Source organism: Polypterus senegalus, chromosome 6, assembly GCF_016835505.1.
Source record: "Polypterus senegalus isolate Bchr_013 chromosome 6, ASM1683550v1, whole genome shotgun sequence".
Classification (NCBI taxonomy): Eukaryota; Metazoa; Chordata; class Cladistia; order Polypteriformes; family Polypteridae; genus Polypterus; species Polypterus senegalus.
The window spans coordinates 71,051,436-71,069,176 of NC_053159.1; the positions used below are offsets into that span (position 1 = coordinate 71,051,436).

At 35.9% G+C, this 17,741-nt stretch overlaps 1 protein-coding gene across 3 annotated transcripts in view; it reads right to left on the bottom strand.

Annotated features, from left to right (window-relative positions):
* LOC120531157 (BTB/POZ domain-containing protein KCTD18-like) overlaps positions 1–17,741 on the bottom strand; it is a 70,389-nt gene that overhangs the window by 39,308 nt on the left and 13,340 nt on the right. Inside the window, exons 1-2 of one of the 3 annotated variants that reach the window (XM_039756318.1) lie at positions 8,160–8,259; positions 4,200–4,364 (exon numbers count right to left, since the gene is read on the bottom strand). In XM_039756318.1, the coding sequence (XP_039612252.1) occupies positions 4,200–4,347 (148 nt within the window). In that variant the 5' untranslated portion in view covers positions 4,348–4,364; positions 8,160–8,259. Of the gene's footprint in view, positions 1–4,199; positions 4,365–7,891; positions 8,120–8,159; positions 8,260–17,741 lie in introns of those variants that run through there. The other 2 variants (XM_039756319.1, XM_039756317.1) reach the window with 2 other exon arrangements.

A 17,741-nucleotide genomic window follows, 5' to 3' on the forward strand; every position in this document is an offset into this window, starting at 1 on the left:
ACCTTATATAGACAGGTGTGTGCCTTTCCAAATCATGTCCAATCAAGTGAATTTACCACAGGTGGACTCCAATCAAGCTGCACAAACATCTCAAGGATGATCAGGGGAAACAGGATGCACCTGAGCTCAATTTTGAGCTTCATGGCAAAAGCTGTGAATACTTATGTACATGTGCTTTCTCAATTTTTTTTATTTTTAATAAATTTGCAAAAATCTCAAGTAAACTTTTTTCACATTGTCATTATGGGGTGTTGTGTGTAGAATTCTGAGCAAGAAAATTAATTTAATCCATTTTGGAATAAGGCTGTAACATAACAAAATGTGGAAAAAGTGATGCGCTGTAAGCAAAAACTACACTCAGAAGGGAAACCATTTCTTTCAGTTATTACCATTAAGGAAACATTACCAGTCACTAAAGGCACACACTACTAGTCCTTCTCCAGTGACTATGGTTAAACACAATCTATGATTTATCTGTCTCATCCGGACTTCTATTCTCCTGCAATCAACATAAATTATATTTACTATTTATAGGACTTAACTAATATATTACTGGATGAGATTGCAATTCTACTTTACTATATTATTTTATACATTTGTTTACTGCATGTAATGTGTGATGGTGTCATGTATTGTATGTTATGTTGTTTAATTCTATGTACCTTAAAATGCTAAGAACCCAGTGTATATTAAATTCTTAACACAGACCTATTTTTTTTTTTTAATTTAATCATCCCATTCCAAATCAAAATGTTTAAAACTGTGAAGAGAAACATCGTCACATGTATTTGTTAATAATATGTATTATCTCAAAAAAAGATTCCCACAAAAATAACTTTTTAGCATTAGCACACTTTGCAAATGACCAAAAAGGGAGGAGTTCATGCAAAATTTTATCAAAAGCTCAATTTTCAATCTCTCAGTGACAATTTACCAACCATTTTTAGCCCACTCAGATTCTAGTACTGTGTGACCCTAAACTGGTCTATGCCACAGCACATACAAACCAATTACTTTATAAAAAAAAAATAAAATCATGAAATTTGAGCAGGATACACGATTAATTTAAGTGATGTTCACTGTATTCAATATTTCTAGCCAATCACTATTTGAACCCTCTTTCATCCAACATTATTTCATGTTGTTCTCATTCATGAATGCACTTCCTGGTCATCTTCTTATAGCCAGTTGATATACAACAGCCAGCCGTGACTGACTTATTTGGAATGTCAGGAAGTTTTCATAACTAGTTAGACTGCTTTGGTTCAAAACACATAGCACTAGCAGTTTTGACTTTTCTTTTACACTGCTCATTTCCAAAGAGAATTTCCTTTACCGATGTATGTAGTTTCACAACAAGAGTCTGCTGCAAGCTTTGGAGCTTTCCATGACTCAAAAAAAGCATAATATGCAAAGCTTTAATTTAAGATGCATGCTATGTTGAAAACATCAAAGAAAAGAAATAGACTCCATTGGTACACATAACATAACCCTAACCCCCCTCACAGTCTTAACTGCCTGCAAGGTTATGCCTCATATGCCGTTAATGGTATGGTACTTTAATTTACACCATGAAACATCTCAGTATAAATTGGATTGTATTAACATCATGCCATAAAAATATGTTATCTCTGGGGTTAAGAAAGCTTTCCCCCTTACTGAAGTGTGCAACTGAAACAAGTTTTGTTCTGTGTTTCAGCACCTTCCAGAATATGTTTACTTCTAACACACATATTGTACATCAAAAGTGCACTGCTCAGTGGGATACCCTGCACTTCACTGTTGTTTTTCTGAAAATGAACTGCAACAGTATACTTTCAAATTAAATTTTAACACATTTCAAAATTAGTTGAACTCAATAATTTACATGGGACAGAGCCTGGAAAGCAGCTTGTATACAAACTTGGTGTGCAAGCTAATTAAAATGTGTTTCTTACATGTAGCAAAACATTCACTGCAAATAAGTACAAACCAGTCTGGCAGACAGCTAAATCATGTAGTACTTATTTGCAGACTAATAATGTACAACACAGTTATCATCATTAAATGATTACAAAAATGTGTAAAATGAAAACTGAATGAAGCTCTACACATATAATATTTCTCTTTCTATGCACTATGTGCTTCACTTAAGCCACCAAGTGAATAAACTGAGAGCAAAGTCAAGCATCAATCCCTACAAACCATTTCCTTAGTGGTCTGTTGAAATTCAGTAAATATAAGCAATCTGGTCAGCAGACCCGACCAAAAGACCAAAGATGTTCATTGTGTGGTGATTGGTTATGTGCAGAAAGAAAAAGGAAGGATAAGAACTGGAGGTTTAGTATGTCAGACAGACAGCATGCATGCAATAAAGAAAGCCTGCTCAGAAGAACATCCATTGAATTCTGTGTTCGTGTCTCCGACCACCACATCACGAACCCAACATTTACACAATATTTAAGTTAAACCTGTGCGATACCCATTCATATATTCACTTTTTTGGAACCTCGTCACATCTGCCATAAAGTTCTCTACACTGAACATAGACCTGGGGATCCCTTAATGCAAGGGAGTAGCACTACATCCACGCCACCATGCCCCCTGCCACCCATGTTTAATACATGCTTTAATGCATTTCATCATGAAAAAGATACCAAGTATTTATCTTAGTATTCTGAATGTTCTTAGAGCAGGAATATTATGAAGTCAATGTGCGGCGATCACTGCAGGCGCCTCTCAGTGCAAGAGGAAGTCAGTTTAAGAAGTGCATAGAGATTAACAGCTGGGCTGGGGAAAATTTAATGTGCTAAATTAATTTATGACGAAGTTTGAGAAAATCTAGTAAATTAAACATTCATTTTTAAATGAAGTTTGGTTTGTGACATTTTACTGACAAAATAAACTACGAGAATAAAGTGGAAATGTCGACTTTAATCTCGACATAAATGGTGAGAATAAAGGCAACATGTCGACTTTAATCTCGACGTTTAGATTTTTTTTTCTTCACTGTGTCCGTATTTTTTTTAACCGTAGCCCTAATACGCTTCCGTAGTTATTCCTATGCTGAAAAGAAAAAAAAACGACACACACTATGTTTTGGCTAAGTAGATGAACATTTACACACAAAAAAACATGCATTTAACATTAAGTCTAATTTGCTCTTCCAGTTACTGGAATATATTGACTGCAGCCTATTTATTCTGAAACTTTAACATTATGAACTAATATAAACTGTACAAGTAATTACTAAATCTCACTTGAATCTTTTCCTATACTTTTGATAGAAGACACCAAGCTCTTATGTTCCTAAACTTGGCAAAATTATTGTACTTCCTAATTACCATTGACATCTTCTCTGTTTGCTAGACTATAACCTGAAGTGCTCTGATTTACTTTGTTAAAAAAACTGACAGTTCTGGCTGATACTTTTCAAGCAACAGTATTTGTATTAAAGCTGCCAAGGAAACAGCTCATTTAGATGCTAAGATTGACATAACGTTTATTTCTTGGCAATACTTCAAAGCTTTCAGCAGAGTGAAAAATGTGACAACTCTGAAAGGCATTCACCAATTACAAACATCCAAAAATTATAATCAAAATTCTGTTTTTGGAAATGTTTCAGTAAGAATATCTACTAGCCTATTATCTTCTATTTATGTTATGCTTCCTTTTTCTGTAGCAGGTACCAAATCCTTTTGTATTTTGTTAAATGTTAAACATAACTTCTTTTAAAAAATATGAATCTAAATTATCTATCTTACTGTAATTTTATTAAAACCCTTCCATTATTTTATGCATTTCTTAGCTAAGGTAAACACTTTACAGCTTATTGATTTTAGTCTCTCTCCAAAAACACTGAAACTATAAGCCTTGAAAGATTTTCTTTGCTATCATCTCTTTACTAATATATGCAATGAAAGCACTCATTAAGATATATAACCTTAAGACTGACCTTTTAAAGTGATTTGTCAGTGAATGAGAAGCATTAAAACATTTGCACATTTTTAATTATGTGGGAAAGGTTTTTTTGTTTGTTTCTGTAGTACATTGAGTACTGCTGGGTAGTAATTCAACACAATTCATTATGAATCATAGAATGCCATCTGCTGGGAATGTGAAAACACCATGTTTTGTCCTTCTGTCACATCCTTGAACAGCTTTAACAGATTACTGGTATGTCTTTGGTGATAAAGAGTTGCATCGTCACTAATACTCACCTGTGTCATCTCTTTTAAGTGGAAACCTGCCACTGAACATGGCACTTAGCATGGAGTCCTTGAACCGGCACAGTGACTCTCTCCGGGCTGTGAATTTATAGCCACCTACACTTAGGTGAAGGATCTCAGCAATATCTTCACTCTCCATACTAAAAGGCTGTCACCCTGAAAAAAGAAAGGGAGGATTTTAATTTTTTGCTAGACTAGACTTTTTAATTTCATCCTATTAGAACATGAAAATGCATACTAGAAAATAAAATGTCTCATGATTCAAAAACTTAATAAAAGATACAGAAATAATGAGGCAATATGCAGTGAACAAAATGGAGAGAAACATGGATAAAAATCACAACTTTTCTAAAAACCAAGATGCTCAACTCTCTTTCATTAAAATGGAGGAATAAATGCTAGAGAAACAAATTACACTTTTCTTACTGGGCAAAGCATGTTTACTTAAAAAGTGGGTATCAGAAATCTCCACAACCTTATAGAGAAAACTCTGCTTGGTTTATGTAATGGCTGAAATAAAAATAAATTATGTTAGACATCTTTTTACCTTTATTGAAGGATTTACAGGATCTTTCCATGAAAAAAACAGCTAAGGAAAAATATACAAAAATCCTAAAAGAACTACATATGTCATAGAACACTGTGAAGATACCATTTAACTGTTTTCAATGATGGAGTGGAAGGGGTACCCTTGGCTTTTCAGAATAAACAGACATATTGCAGTACTGTACTTTTAAAACTCTCAACTGCATATCATAACGCATTAATTCATTTTTACACTTTTCTCTTTATCTCCGAAGTCTCAACCATTTCTTAAACATGTGGTATATTAGGTTCTTGATTAGCATTTTCCTTTTTAGTATAGATACAAAAGGTTTATGTCATCAAACAGAATGACTATTGAGACAGAATGTCTCAATAAAATGAAATGTAGTCATCTGTGGTTAGACAGTATTAAAAATCCTAATGTGCCAATTATGAATAAAAATATAACAAGTAAAAAAATCACCAAGATGTTTGGTTTTAAAATTTTCCTACTATTCATTAAATTCAAAATTAGGTAAGAAATACATGGTTCTGTAATACATTCTACCAAACAGACAATGCTGGTTTAGTGCTTAAAATACTCCTCAGTTTTAAAAAATCAAGTGTATGTAAAAGATTTAAAGTCCCAGACAGAATATTCTATGTGAAATCCATCAACAGGACATTCATTGAAACCAGACAGTAGATGCAAAAAAAAAAAACCAAACAAAAAAAAAAACTGATTAGATTTGGCCAAATGTAAAACAAAAAATGTATTTGATAGAACACCATGACCAGTGTAATACTGTCTATTTGTCCTCATTGAATAATTTAATTGACTTCAAGGTTCCAAGCCTTTAAAAAAAATACATTTTTGTTTAATAATAAAAAAAAAAAGTTAAGTTACATGACCTTCTTGTTGTGAAAAATCACAAGACAGACATACTACTGTTAACAATCCTGCCCCCTTCTAACCTGGTCTTAAAGTATAAACTTTAAAAAACAAAGTTAGGTACACAGTACTATGATGTGTTCCATATAGACTTAAATATAACTTTCTGCAACCAATCAGAGGGCTATAATCTCAGCACATTATTGCAGAAATCATACCGGTTATTTAAAAGTCTCACAAGGTGTAACTTAATAAAGCAGGGAAAAACGCTTTTATCATGGCCATTTTTAACCCAGTAAGGAATTTATTCAGAACTAAAACTACTTGACTGCAGTGGGCTGGCACCCTGCCCGGGGTTTGTTTCCTGTCTTGTGCCCTGTGTTGGCTGGGACTGGCTCCAGCAGACCCCTGTGACCCTGTGGTTAGGATATAGCGGGTTGGATAATGGATGGATGGATGGATAAAACTACTTGATTCATATATGCTTCAAGAGCTCAAAGATGTGGACAATCACCTATGAGATGCAACTGCTTAAACTAATACCATCCTGCACTTGAATGATGAAGATAGAAAATAAATAGATGGTTGGACTGACAACTATAGCTATGTCCATTACATTCAAAGGATGACTACCAATTTATCCTCACTGTCATTTCTAATAAGCTTATCCCCAGGGTAGTGGTGAGCCGATGCCTTTCCCATATGTATGAACAAGACAGGAACCAACCTCAAATGGATCACACACATCCACACTTACTCCCTACAGGGGTCATCAAATAATCTGACCTACACATCTCTGGGATGTGTGAGAAAAACTGGAGGAAAGAAATCACATGAACTGCTAGTACTGAAAGTAAAAATCAAGCTAAGTTTCAAATGAAGAGGCTATCTCAGAACATGTTGCAAATTTACAATTGTGACAAATGGTGAGCCGTGCCATATGTTATTACATACAATATATTTTATTATTTAGTTAAGAGTTTCAAAACTCCCATGTTGGCTTGACACTTGTGTGAATTAGTTCATAACTGATGTACTAGACAAATCTTTAAAAAAAAATGAAATTATCATTACCAGATCTGCATATTCACAGAGATTCACAGTTAATTGGGCAGCAAAAGCAACATACTTCAGTGCTAAAAACTAATTAGCAAATCCTAAAGGTGTCATTAATTAGGTCTTTTAAGCCAAGCAATGTTACTAGTACAACAACTAAAATATTACAAATGCAATAACAACAACACATATTTGAATGACACAGGAATGAATGAGATCCTGTCCCCAGTCATGAGTAATTTTACCAGTTAAGGTCAGCCCAGCTCAACATACAAAGGCATAAGCAAAACCCAAGCCTGATCTCTTATATAAGACACCTTGAAAACAACAGAACATTCATATTTATAAACTAAAAAAATAGTAGTGTTTGACATTTTAAAATTGACTTGTCTACTAAACAAGTTTCATGAATTTTAATAACCATTCTACCTCCATACACTGATGCAAAGATACATGTTATTAGTACAAAATGTCACAAATTTGAAAAACTGAGTTGGTGAAAAAAAACGTGATAAACAAAAGTAGCTGTAAAATGATGATGATTTTGAAAATATACTGAATAATGTAGGTATTCTCTACTGCTTGGGGCACTTCTATAATAAAGTAATATTTTTTTTTTTTATTCATGTTACTTATCCTTCAGTTACTAGTAAGAAAATTTAAATAAATAAATGTAGTAAGTGCACTTTGAAAAGTAAACCAAATAGATATAGATGATCGCATTGTTGTTTATAATTTAAATACAGTATGTTACACTGGAAGAAAATGCCCCATCTTTCACAAATGAATCTATATGATCTAACCATACAATAAAACTGTAAATTATTCATTAATTAAAAAAAAACAAAACAAATTATACCAATTATAACAATAATGTGTATTTTCAGGGACTTGCACATTAATATGAAATGTAAGCATTTTAGCTAAAGTCTTAAAAAACACACTACCTCACAACACTGATCATTATCTTAAAAGCCTCAATCTAAACCATTTTAGTTTGGAGTTTTTCCCAGTAACTGCAGAGAATCAGCCATAACTCTTATTGCTAATGATTTTATAATATCCTCAAATGCAGGAAACGATACAATTATTATGCTTTTAGACGCAACGACAGCTTTTAACAGAACTGACCACAACATTTTATCACATGGGCTTGGGAATTATGTTGAATTTTCAGGTACTGTTCCACGGTAGTTTACTTCATACTTACATTTTCAACACACTCAGAAATCTCATGTTCAATACTCCATTCATTCCAGTCTACAGTTAGTTCAAAATTTAATACTGACATTAAACATTGTTTTCTTTCTTTATTTTATATTAAGCGCTACATTTCCACAGTGTAAGCTTTGATATCAGGTTTGCACTGTTTGTGTCTTGAATCTCCCCATAGTTGTAATGGGTTTTATTTGGGAATTCCAGAATACTCCTGAATGCCAAAGACAAAGTATAGGTTGAATGGCGTCTCTAAATTTTACCAGTATGGATAAGTATTTGAATGTGCTCTGAGATGGACATCAGTCAGCTTAGTTCCTGATTTGAACCCAATGCTGCCATGACAGGTTGCAACCCTCTGTTATCCTGTTCAAAGAAAAGAACACCAGAAAACAGATGAATGTTGTCATTTAGAGAAACCATCAAAATCAAGTAAAATCCATTTGTCTGTATACAGTACCCGTGGTACTAATTAATAAAACCCAATTAAAACTTCTTCTGTAGTGTCATTAAGAGGAGGAAAAAAAATTAAAAGATAATTATTTCTCTTTGAAGAGTACATACACTCATTAGTCACCTCTAAACCCAGACAATGCGAACTTTATCACTATGAATTCACCAGGACTCAAGTGTAATATTTACCACTTACATGTCATTTAGTCCTCTCATTTCCACACTTCTATCTGTAACTTTGAAATATAACAAAATTAAAGCTGGTTTCCTGCACTGTACAATAATGTATTATCACATACACTAACTTGGCTAAAGTTAACTAGATTGGTATAGGAGTAGCTTAATGTTGTGACGATGCGGGTCCACTCCAGAGGTCCTCTTCACATATGGAAGCCTTTTGAACTGAACACTATTTATAGTTATGACCGAACTGAGCTGACTAATAGGGACAAATCTCACATGGGGCAAGGGGATGGTGGAAAAGTGCAAGGGTGCTTTTATTAAAAGAATCCAAACAAATGAAAACACATTGTCCACAGTGCAGTGTTCCAAATGTCCATAAATAATCCATTAAAGCCAAGTGAAGAGTAGGCGAATAAAAACCATAATAAATAAATCCAATAAAATTAAAGGTCAAAATGCAGTCACTGACTCTTTCCGATCTCAGCCCACCTCCTTCTTCAGCTCCCAGGCTCACCTATCACTAACGCCACTGGCATAGCCTCAACAGCCACAAACATCATCCTCCGACCCCTGTCTTTGCTACCTTCTAACCACGCGTCCAGACCGTCTGGGGTCGGCTCTCCTCCTGTCTTCCTTTGCACTCCTGCAGTCGTACCTTAGATGGAGGTCCTTTACCTTGCTCACCCCACTCCGTGTCATTATTCAGAGGGGTGAACCAGCCCCTAGAGCATCAAAGCCTACGCTTCTTCGAAGGGCCCCAGTTAGTGCTACCATTCTCTTCTAGGTGGCCAGATCATCCTCCCGAGACTACCCTTTAGTCATCTTTCCTCGTTTTTTCTCCATTTTCTTTTCTCTTTTTTCCCTTTCCCCCTGTGCTGGCCCACACTTATACAGCTCCGAGGGCACAGTGTCTTGGTCACGCACCGCAGGAAGCCGATGAAACAACTGAGAACGATTGTAATCTCATGTGCGGGTGTGATTCACCCCTATTACCTCCTTCACTCCTCACGGATTATGTGATTACGCCCACAGAGACTGACACAGCTATTTGGATTATTTAAATCTGGCCATTCTTTTGAAGCTGCGGACCCGCTATACCACAAATGCCTTTGTCTACATGAACCTTTACAGATCTATAGTGGCGACAGGCGTTCATCCAAAAGAACATATAAAAGTATGATTATGGTGAACTAATGCAGAATTGCTCAAGAGAGACATTCATAATATGGACTGCATGGCACCTTTACTTTTATTAATTCTGTTGGGGAGTTAGCTCAAGTTCTCCCAAGCCTTGTGAAATAACTGAAGACTACAAAAACTCCTGGCTAAATTAGTTTATATGGTAACTATCCTTCGACACAAGTCAAACTGTTTTTGATGGATATGGAGAGAAGTACTGGGCCAAACACAAAAGGCCTGAAGTCTGTAACAAGATGAACATGACGTAACTTGCTTGAAAATGATGGGGCAGGTTTTTCTTAAACAATCTTTGTACAAAAAACTCAGCATTCAGGACAGAAATTTTGAAAACTGCTCATCTAAACTAACATATCTTTTCAAGAATATAGTCATCCAGGAGCTCTATATAGTGCAAAAAACCACAATTTTCTGGAGATATATATATATATATATATATATATATATATATATATATATATATATATATATATATATATATATATATATATATACACTAGCAAAATACCAGCAGCAGAGAAGTAGTGTGTTAAAGAAGTTATGAAAAAGAAGCGGAAACATTTTAAAAATAACATAACCTGATTGTCAGTGTAATTTTTTTGTGACTGTCATGAGTGTTGCTGTCATCAAGGATTTGATTATCATTATTTCTTTAAATCAGGTTTGTATTTGGAGGACATGTTGTATTCAAGTTACATTCTGTGTTTGTAAACCGTTGTAAAGATAACACGTTTCATTATACAGAGCCGCTCGGAGTACATGCATCGCTTTATTTAATGTTAGCTCAGATATCTGCGATTCGCAGCGGAGAAGTAGTGTGTCTGAGACATCACACACTGTATGCACGGGTTTACCTTTCCCAGTCCTTCAAAGTCAGTTCACGTGAGCCGCTCGGAGTACATGCATCGAAGCTTCTCAGCTGTGCTTGTGCTATCTCGCGATGTCCATGGCTTTATTTAATGTTAGCTCAGATATCTGCGCTTCGCAGCGGAGAAGTAGTGTGTCTGAGACATCACACACTGCATGTACAGGTTTACTTTTCCCAGTCCTGCAAAGTGAGTTCACGTGAGCTGCTAGGAGTACATGCATCGAAGCTTCTCAGCTGTGCTTGTGCTATCTCGCAATGTCCACGGCTTTATTTAATGTTAGCTCAGATATCTGCGCTTCGCAGCGGAGAAGTAGTGTGTCTGAGACATCACACACTGCATGCACGGGTTTACCTTTCCCAGTCCTGCAAAGTGAGTTCACGTGAGCTGCTAGGAGTACATGCATCGAAGCTTCTCAGCTGTGCTTGTGCTATTTCGTGCAATCTCGCGATGCCCACGGCTTTATTTAATGTTAGGTCAGATACCCGCACTTTGCAGTGGAGAAGTAGTGTGTCTGAGACATCACACACTGCATGCACGGGTTTACCTTTCCCAGTCCTGCAAAGTCAGTTCACGTGAGCCGCTCGGAGTACATGAATCAAAGGTTCTCAGCTGTGCTTGTGCTATGTCGTGCGATCTTGCGATGTCCACGGCTTTATTTAATGTTAGCTAAGACCCGTCACTTAAAACTTTCTCTCGCACTTTCGCTGAGTTTGTGCCTGACCATCTTATCCTCATTTGCATAAGCACGGTCCTTCACCTGCGAATATTTCGTGGCAGCATGTCTATTGGATAGCTGCTGACAGACGGCCTTATATGGGCAGGCACTCAATTACGTGGGAGGCATCATGATGCAGGACACAACTCCGCCTCACACAGCTACTGAGCTGCAGGCTATAGCCATATATATGGATGAAAGTAGGTTCCAGTTATGACCGTTACGTGTAGAATTTCGAAATGAAACCTGCATAACTTTTGTAAGTAAGCTGTAAGGAATGAGCCTGCCAAATTTCAGCCTTCAACCTACACGGGAAGTTGGAGAATTAGTGATGAGTGAATCAGTGAGTGAGTGAGTTTGTGAGTCAGTCAGGGCTTTGCCTTTTATTAGTATACTAGCAGAATACCCGCGCTTCGCAGCGGAGAAGTAGTGTGTTAAAGAAGTTATGAAAAAAAAAGGAAAAATTTAATAAATAATGTAACATGATTGTTAATGTAATTGTTTTGTCATTGATATGAGTGTTGTTCTCATATCAATATATATATATATATCATATCTATATATATAGAGATATATAGATATATATACAGTAGATAGATAGATAGATAGATAGATATATATATATATATATATATATAGTGGAACCTCGGTTTGCAAGCATAATTCGTTCCGGAAACATGCTCGCAATCCAAAACACTCGTATATCAAAGCAAATTTCCCCATAAGAAATAATGGAAACTCAGATGATTCGTTCCACAACCCAAAACTATTCATATAAAAATGATTAAGACAAAATATAAAGTAAAATACATAATACAAATTAACCTGCACTTTACCTTTAAAAAGAATCATGGCTGGTGTGAGTTTCTAAACTCATGTGGGATTCCACCCAACAGGAAGACACGTGGAAGAGTGTCCCAAAGCAATCGCAGTCTCCCAGCGCTGTAGCAGTTCGCTGTATAAGCGCATCCAAAAAGATCGCAGACATGCTATAAGCGCCTGTCGTCAATGGGTCATACAAGGAACATTATAAAGATCCCGCTGCAATAAATAACAGTGCTGTTGCTGTTTCAAGCTGAATAAAACTAAAGTTAAAGTACTGAGACTCAGCTTCGTGTTTTGGGGAGCAAGATGGGGACTCGCACTTCACAGCGCACACACACACACACAATGCTGTAGTAAAAGAGAGCGCTGGGCGAGCGAGATAAGGAGAGAGAGACGCGCTGTAAACAGAGACGTGCTGGGCTAGCGAGATAAGAAGAGAGAGAGAGAGACGCGCTGGGCGAGCAAGCGAGATAAGGAGAGAGAGAGAGAGACGCGCTGGGCGAGCAAGCAAGATAAGGAGAGAGAGAGGTGCTGGGCAAGCGAGCGAGATAAGGAGAGAGAGAGAAGAACCATCAGCTCAGTTGTGATCACATGACTCTCAACAGACAAAGTGTATTCATACTGCTCGTATTGCAAGACATCGCTCGTTTATCAAGTCAAAATTTATTAAAAATTTTTGCTCGTCTTGCAAAACACTCGTAAACCGAGGTTCCACTGTATATATGTATATATATATATCTATCTATCTATATATCAAAATACCCGCGCTTGGCAGCGGAGAAGTAAAAAGAAAAGGAAACATTTTAATAATAACGTAACATGATTGACAATGTAATTGTTTTGTCATTAGTGTTGCTGGCATATATATATAAAAATATATATATATATATATATATATATATATATATATATATATATATATATATATATATATATATATATATAAAATATATATATATATATATAAAAATATATATATATATATAAAAAAATATATATATATATAAAATATATATATATATATATACACACACACACACACATACATGTGTACATATATACACACACACATATACAATGGAGTGCCAAACAGGCAAATAAATTGATTTTGTGAATATATAAAGTCGGCGTCAGAATATATCAAGTCAAAACTTGAATATATAAAGTCAGCGTCAGTATACATAAAGTCAAAACTTTTTTCTGAATATATAAAGTCAAAACTTGAATATATAAAGTCATCGCTGGAATATATTAAGTCAAAACTTGAATATAGAAAGTCAGCGTCGGTATATATAAAGTCATTCCTGATTATATAAAGTCAAAACCTGAATATATAAAGTCAGCGTCGGAATTTAGAAAGTCATTCCTGATTATATAAAGTCAACATCGGAATATATAAACTCATTCCTGAACATATAAAGTCAAAGTAAAATGTATTGATTGAAACAACTCTGAACTGAACTAGCTGAACAAAAACGTATTCAGAAAAATAAATTAAAAAAACACTGTTCGGTTAATTTTTTGAAAATGATGCATGTGCCCTGCCCAGGACTGGTTCCTGCCTTGCGCCCAGTGTTGGCTGGGATTGGCTCCAGCAGACCCCCGTAACCCTGTGGTCGGATTCGACGGGTTGGGAAATGGATGGATATTCCAGCGCTTACTTTATATATTGCGACTCTGACTTTATATATTGAAGTTTTGACTTTATATATTGCAGCAGTTACTTTATATATTCCAGCGCTGACTTTATATATTCCAACGCTGACTTTATATATTTAAGTTTTGACTTTATATATTCTAGCGCTTACTTTATATATTCCGAAATATTCCAAGGCTGTCTTTATATACTCAGGTTTTGATGTTATATACAGTAATCCCTCGCTATATCGCGCTTCGACTTTCGCGGCTTCACTCTATCGCGGATTTTAAATGTAAGCACATTTAAATATATATCACGGATTTTTCGCTGGTTCGCGGCTTTCTGTGGACAATGGGTTTTTTAATTTATGGTACACGCTTCCTCAGTTTGTTTGCCCAGTTGATTTCATACAAGGGACGCTATTGGCGAATGGCTTAGAAGCTACCCAATCAGAGCATGTATTACATATTAAGTAAAACTCCTCAATGATATAAGATATGCTTCCCGCGTGGTGCTTGAATGTTTGCTTCTCTCTATCTCTCTCACTCTCTCTGCCTGACGGAGGGGGTGTGAGCAGAGGGGCTGTTTGCCTAGAAGATACGGACGCTCCTCTACAAAATGCCGCTTTATCGCAGTGCTTCTGCATACTTAAAAGCACGTATTGATTTTTTGATTGTTTGCTTTTCTTAGCGAGCGCTCTCTCTGACATTCTATGCTCCTGATGGTACTCCTTTAAAGAGAAAATATGTTTGCATTCTTTTAATTGTGAGAAAGAACTGCCATCTCAGTCTTGTCATGGAGCACAGTTTAAACTTTTGACTAAAAGATTTTATTTCATGTCTACAGGGCTCTAATAATGTTAACAGTATGTTACAGTAGAGTTTATAAGGGCTTAAAATATATAAAAATAACCATACAAACATATGGTTTCTACTTTGCGGATTTTCACCTATCGCGGGGGGGTCTGGTATGCAACCCCCGCAATCGAGGAGGGATTACTGTATTTGGGAAGTTTTGACTTTATATATACTGACGCTGACTTTATATAATCAAGTTTTGACTTTACACAGTTAAATGTAGTCATCATTGCATAACTTTTTCTTCACCATAGAAATTTAAATGACTAAATTCAACTCCCATTCCTAACAAAGATATTTCTGGCGACTAAATAGAACCTACTTATATCCAAATTCGAGCTATTGAGCTGTCGCCTGCCTGTCTGAATAAGTCACCCTCGCTTCGCTAGTGGCAGAAAAATTATAAAATGGAAGGAGGATTACACAGAGTATGGCTTTACCAAAACAATTATTGATGGCGAATCGATTATTCATAAAGCTTCAACTGATGATCTGTTTTTCTGTATTAACGTCATATTTTTCATATTTCTTCTCAAACCAAGTGTGTGAGAGGGTAAAATGAATCGGGAAGCGCTGATCAATGTAATCGGTGTACCATGAAATTATATGTTCCCCTTTGGTGGTATTGCAAAGTGTGATTAAATGCGTGATTTTTTAAAACGTTATGGAGCACATGCATTGAAGCTTCTCAGCTGTGCTTGTGCTAAGAAAAGGAAACATTTTAAAATAATAATGTAACACGATTGTCAATTTAACCTTTTGTAAGTAGTGCCTGGAGGATTCAGTGTGGAGAAACTGTAGAGACAGCATGTCTATTAACTTGTGGATTTTTCTGTGAGTATTTGGTGGCAGCGTCACAAAGTCGCTTCCGTAACACTGCGTGCATTAGCTGCGGAGCTCAGCTCAGAGCGAAATGAGGTGAATGGGAGGGGAGATGATGACGTGACTCCCCCACCCGCCTTAACTGTCAATCCCCCACAAACACAATCTCTCGGAATTTGCATAAGCACAGCCCTTCACATGCAATTTTAACTTAGTTACAAAGTGATCAAAACTCTCATTTATATCCTGCGTCCTCTCATTAAACTTGTATCCCGCATTACCTGTGGGCATGACAAATGCCAACGGCAGCCTGTCTATGAACTTAATTTAAACTTTAGGTTTACACCTTGCTTTGTTTCCGAAGTAGCAGCACTCATGAATATGGTTGTATATGTCATTCGCTTGCTTCTTATTGTTTCGCTGCCTTCTCAATTGTATAATGCATGTTTTCTTCAGCGCTTTTTGGAGCTCTTCCTGGTGTAATACGCACTGCGTTGACAGTCAGTTCAAGTGATTACGTGGGAGGCGTGATGATGTCACACGAAACTCCGTCCCCCAGGGCTTTCGAGCTCAACTCCATTACAGTAAATAGAGAAAAATAGCTTCCAGTTATGACCATTACGCATAGAATTTCGAAATGAAACCTGCCCAACTTTTGTAAGGAAGCTGTAAGGAATGAGCCTGCCAAATTTCAGCCTTCTACCTACACGGGAACTTGGAGAATTAGTGATGAGTCAGTGAGTGAGTGAGTCAGTCAGTCAGTGAGGGCTTTGCCTTTTATTAGTATAGATATGTATGTATATATATATATATATATATATATATATATATATACACACACATACATATACAGTAATCCCTCCTCGATCGCGGGGGTTGCGTTCCAGACCCGCTCACGATAGGTGAAAATCATATGTTTGTATGGTTATTTTTATATATTTTAAGCCCTTAGAAACTCTCCCACACTGTTTATAAATATTCTATGCACAGTTACACAGTAAACCCTTGTTTATCGCGGTTAATCCGCTCCAGACAGATAAATGAATTTCCACGAAATGTAGGATTATTTATTTATAAATATTTTCGCAGTTAGAGCATAGAAAACCTGTTTACGACTTTCTAAATACGATTTTAACATTATTAGAGCCCTCTATACATGAAATAACACCCTTTAGTCAAAAGTTCAAACTGTGCTCCATGACGAGACAGAGATGACAGTTCTTTCTCACAATTAAAAGAATGCAAACATATCTTCTCTTCAAAGGAGCGCCATCAGGAGCAGAGAATATCAGAGAGAGAGAAAAGTAAACAAAAATCAATAGGGCCTTTGTGCTTTTAAGTAAACGAAGCACCGCGATAAAGCAGCCGCAGTGAAGGGATCAATGTGAAGGAAGTCTTTTCAGCATTTTTTAGAGGAACGTCCGTATCTTCTAAGCAAACAGCCTCTGTGCAAACAGCCCCTCTGCTTACACCCCCTACGTCAGGCGCAGAGAAAAGCAAACAATCAAAAATCAATACAGGCTGTTAGAGCTTTGAAATGTGCAAACGTATATCATTGAGTTTTATTTAATATGTAATACGTGCTCTGATTGGGAAGCTTCTCAGCCATCAGCCAATAGCGTCCCTTGTATGAAATCAACTGGGCAAACAAACTGAGGAAGCGTGTACCATAAATTAAAAGACCCATTGTCCGCAGAAATCCGTGAACCAGCGAAAAATTTTGTGATATGTATTTAGATATGCTTACATAAATCCGCGATAGAGTGAAGCCGCGAAAGTCGAAGTGCGATATAGCGAGGGATTACTGTATATATATATATATATATATATATATATATATATATATACACACACACACACATACATATATACTGTATATTCACACACACACACACATACATATATACATATATATATATATATATATACATACATACATACATACATACATACATACATATATATATATAAAAATATATATATACATACATACATACATACATACATACATATATATATACACACACACACACACACACACACACATATATATATATACACACACACACACACACACACATATATATATATATATACACACACACACATATATATATATATATATATATATACACACACACACACACACATATATATATATATATATATATACACACACACACACACATACATACATACATACATACATACATACATATATATATATATATATACACACTAGGGCTGGGCGATATATCAAAAATTTATCGTTACCGAAATTTATG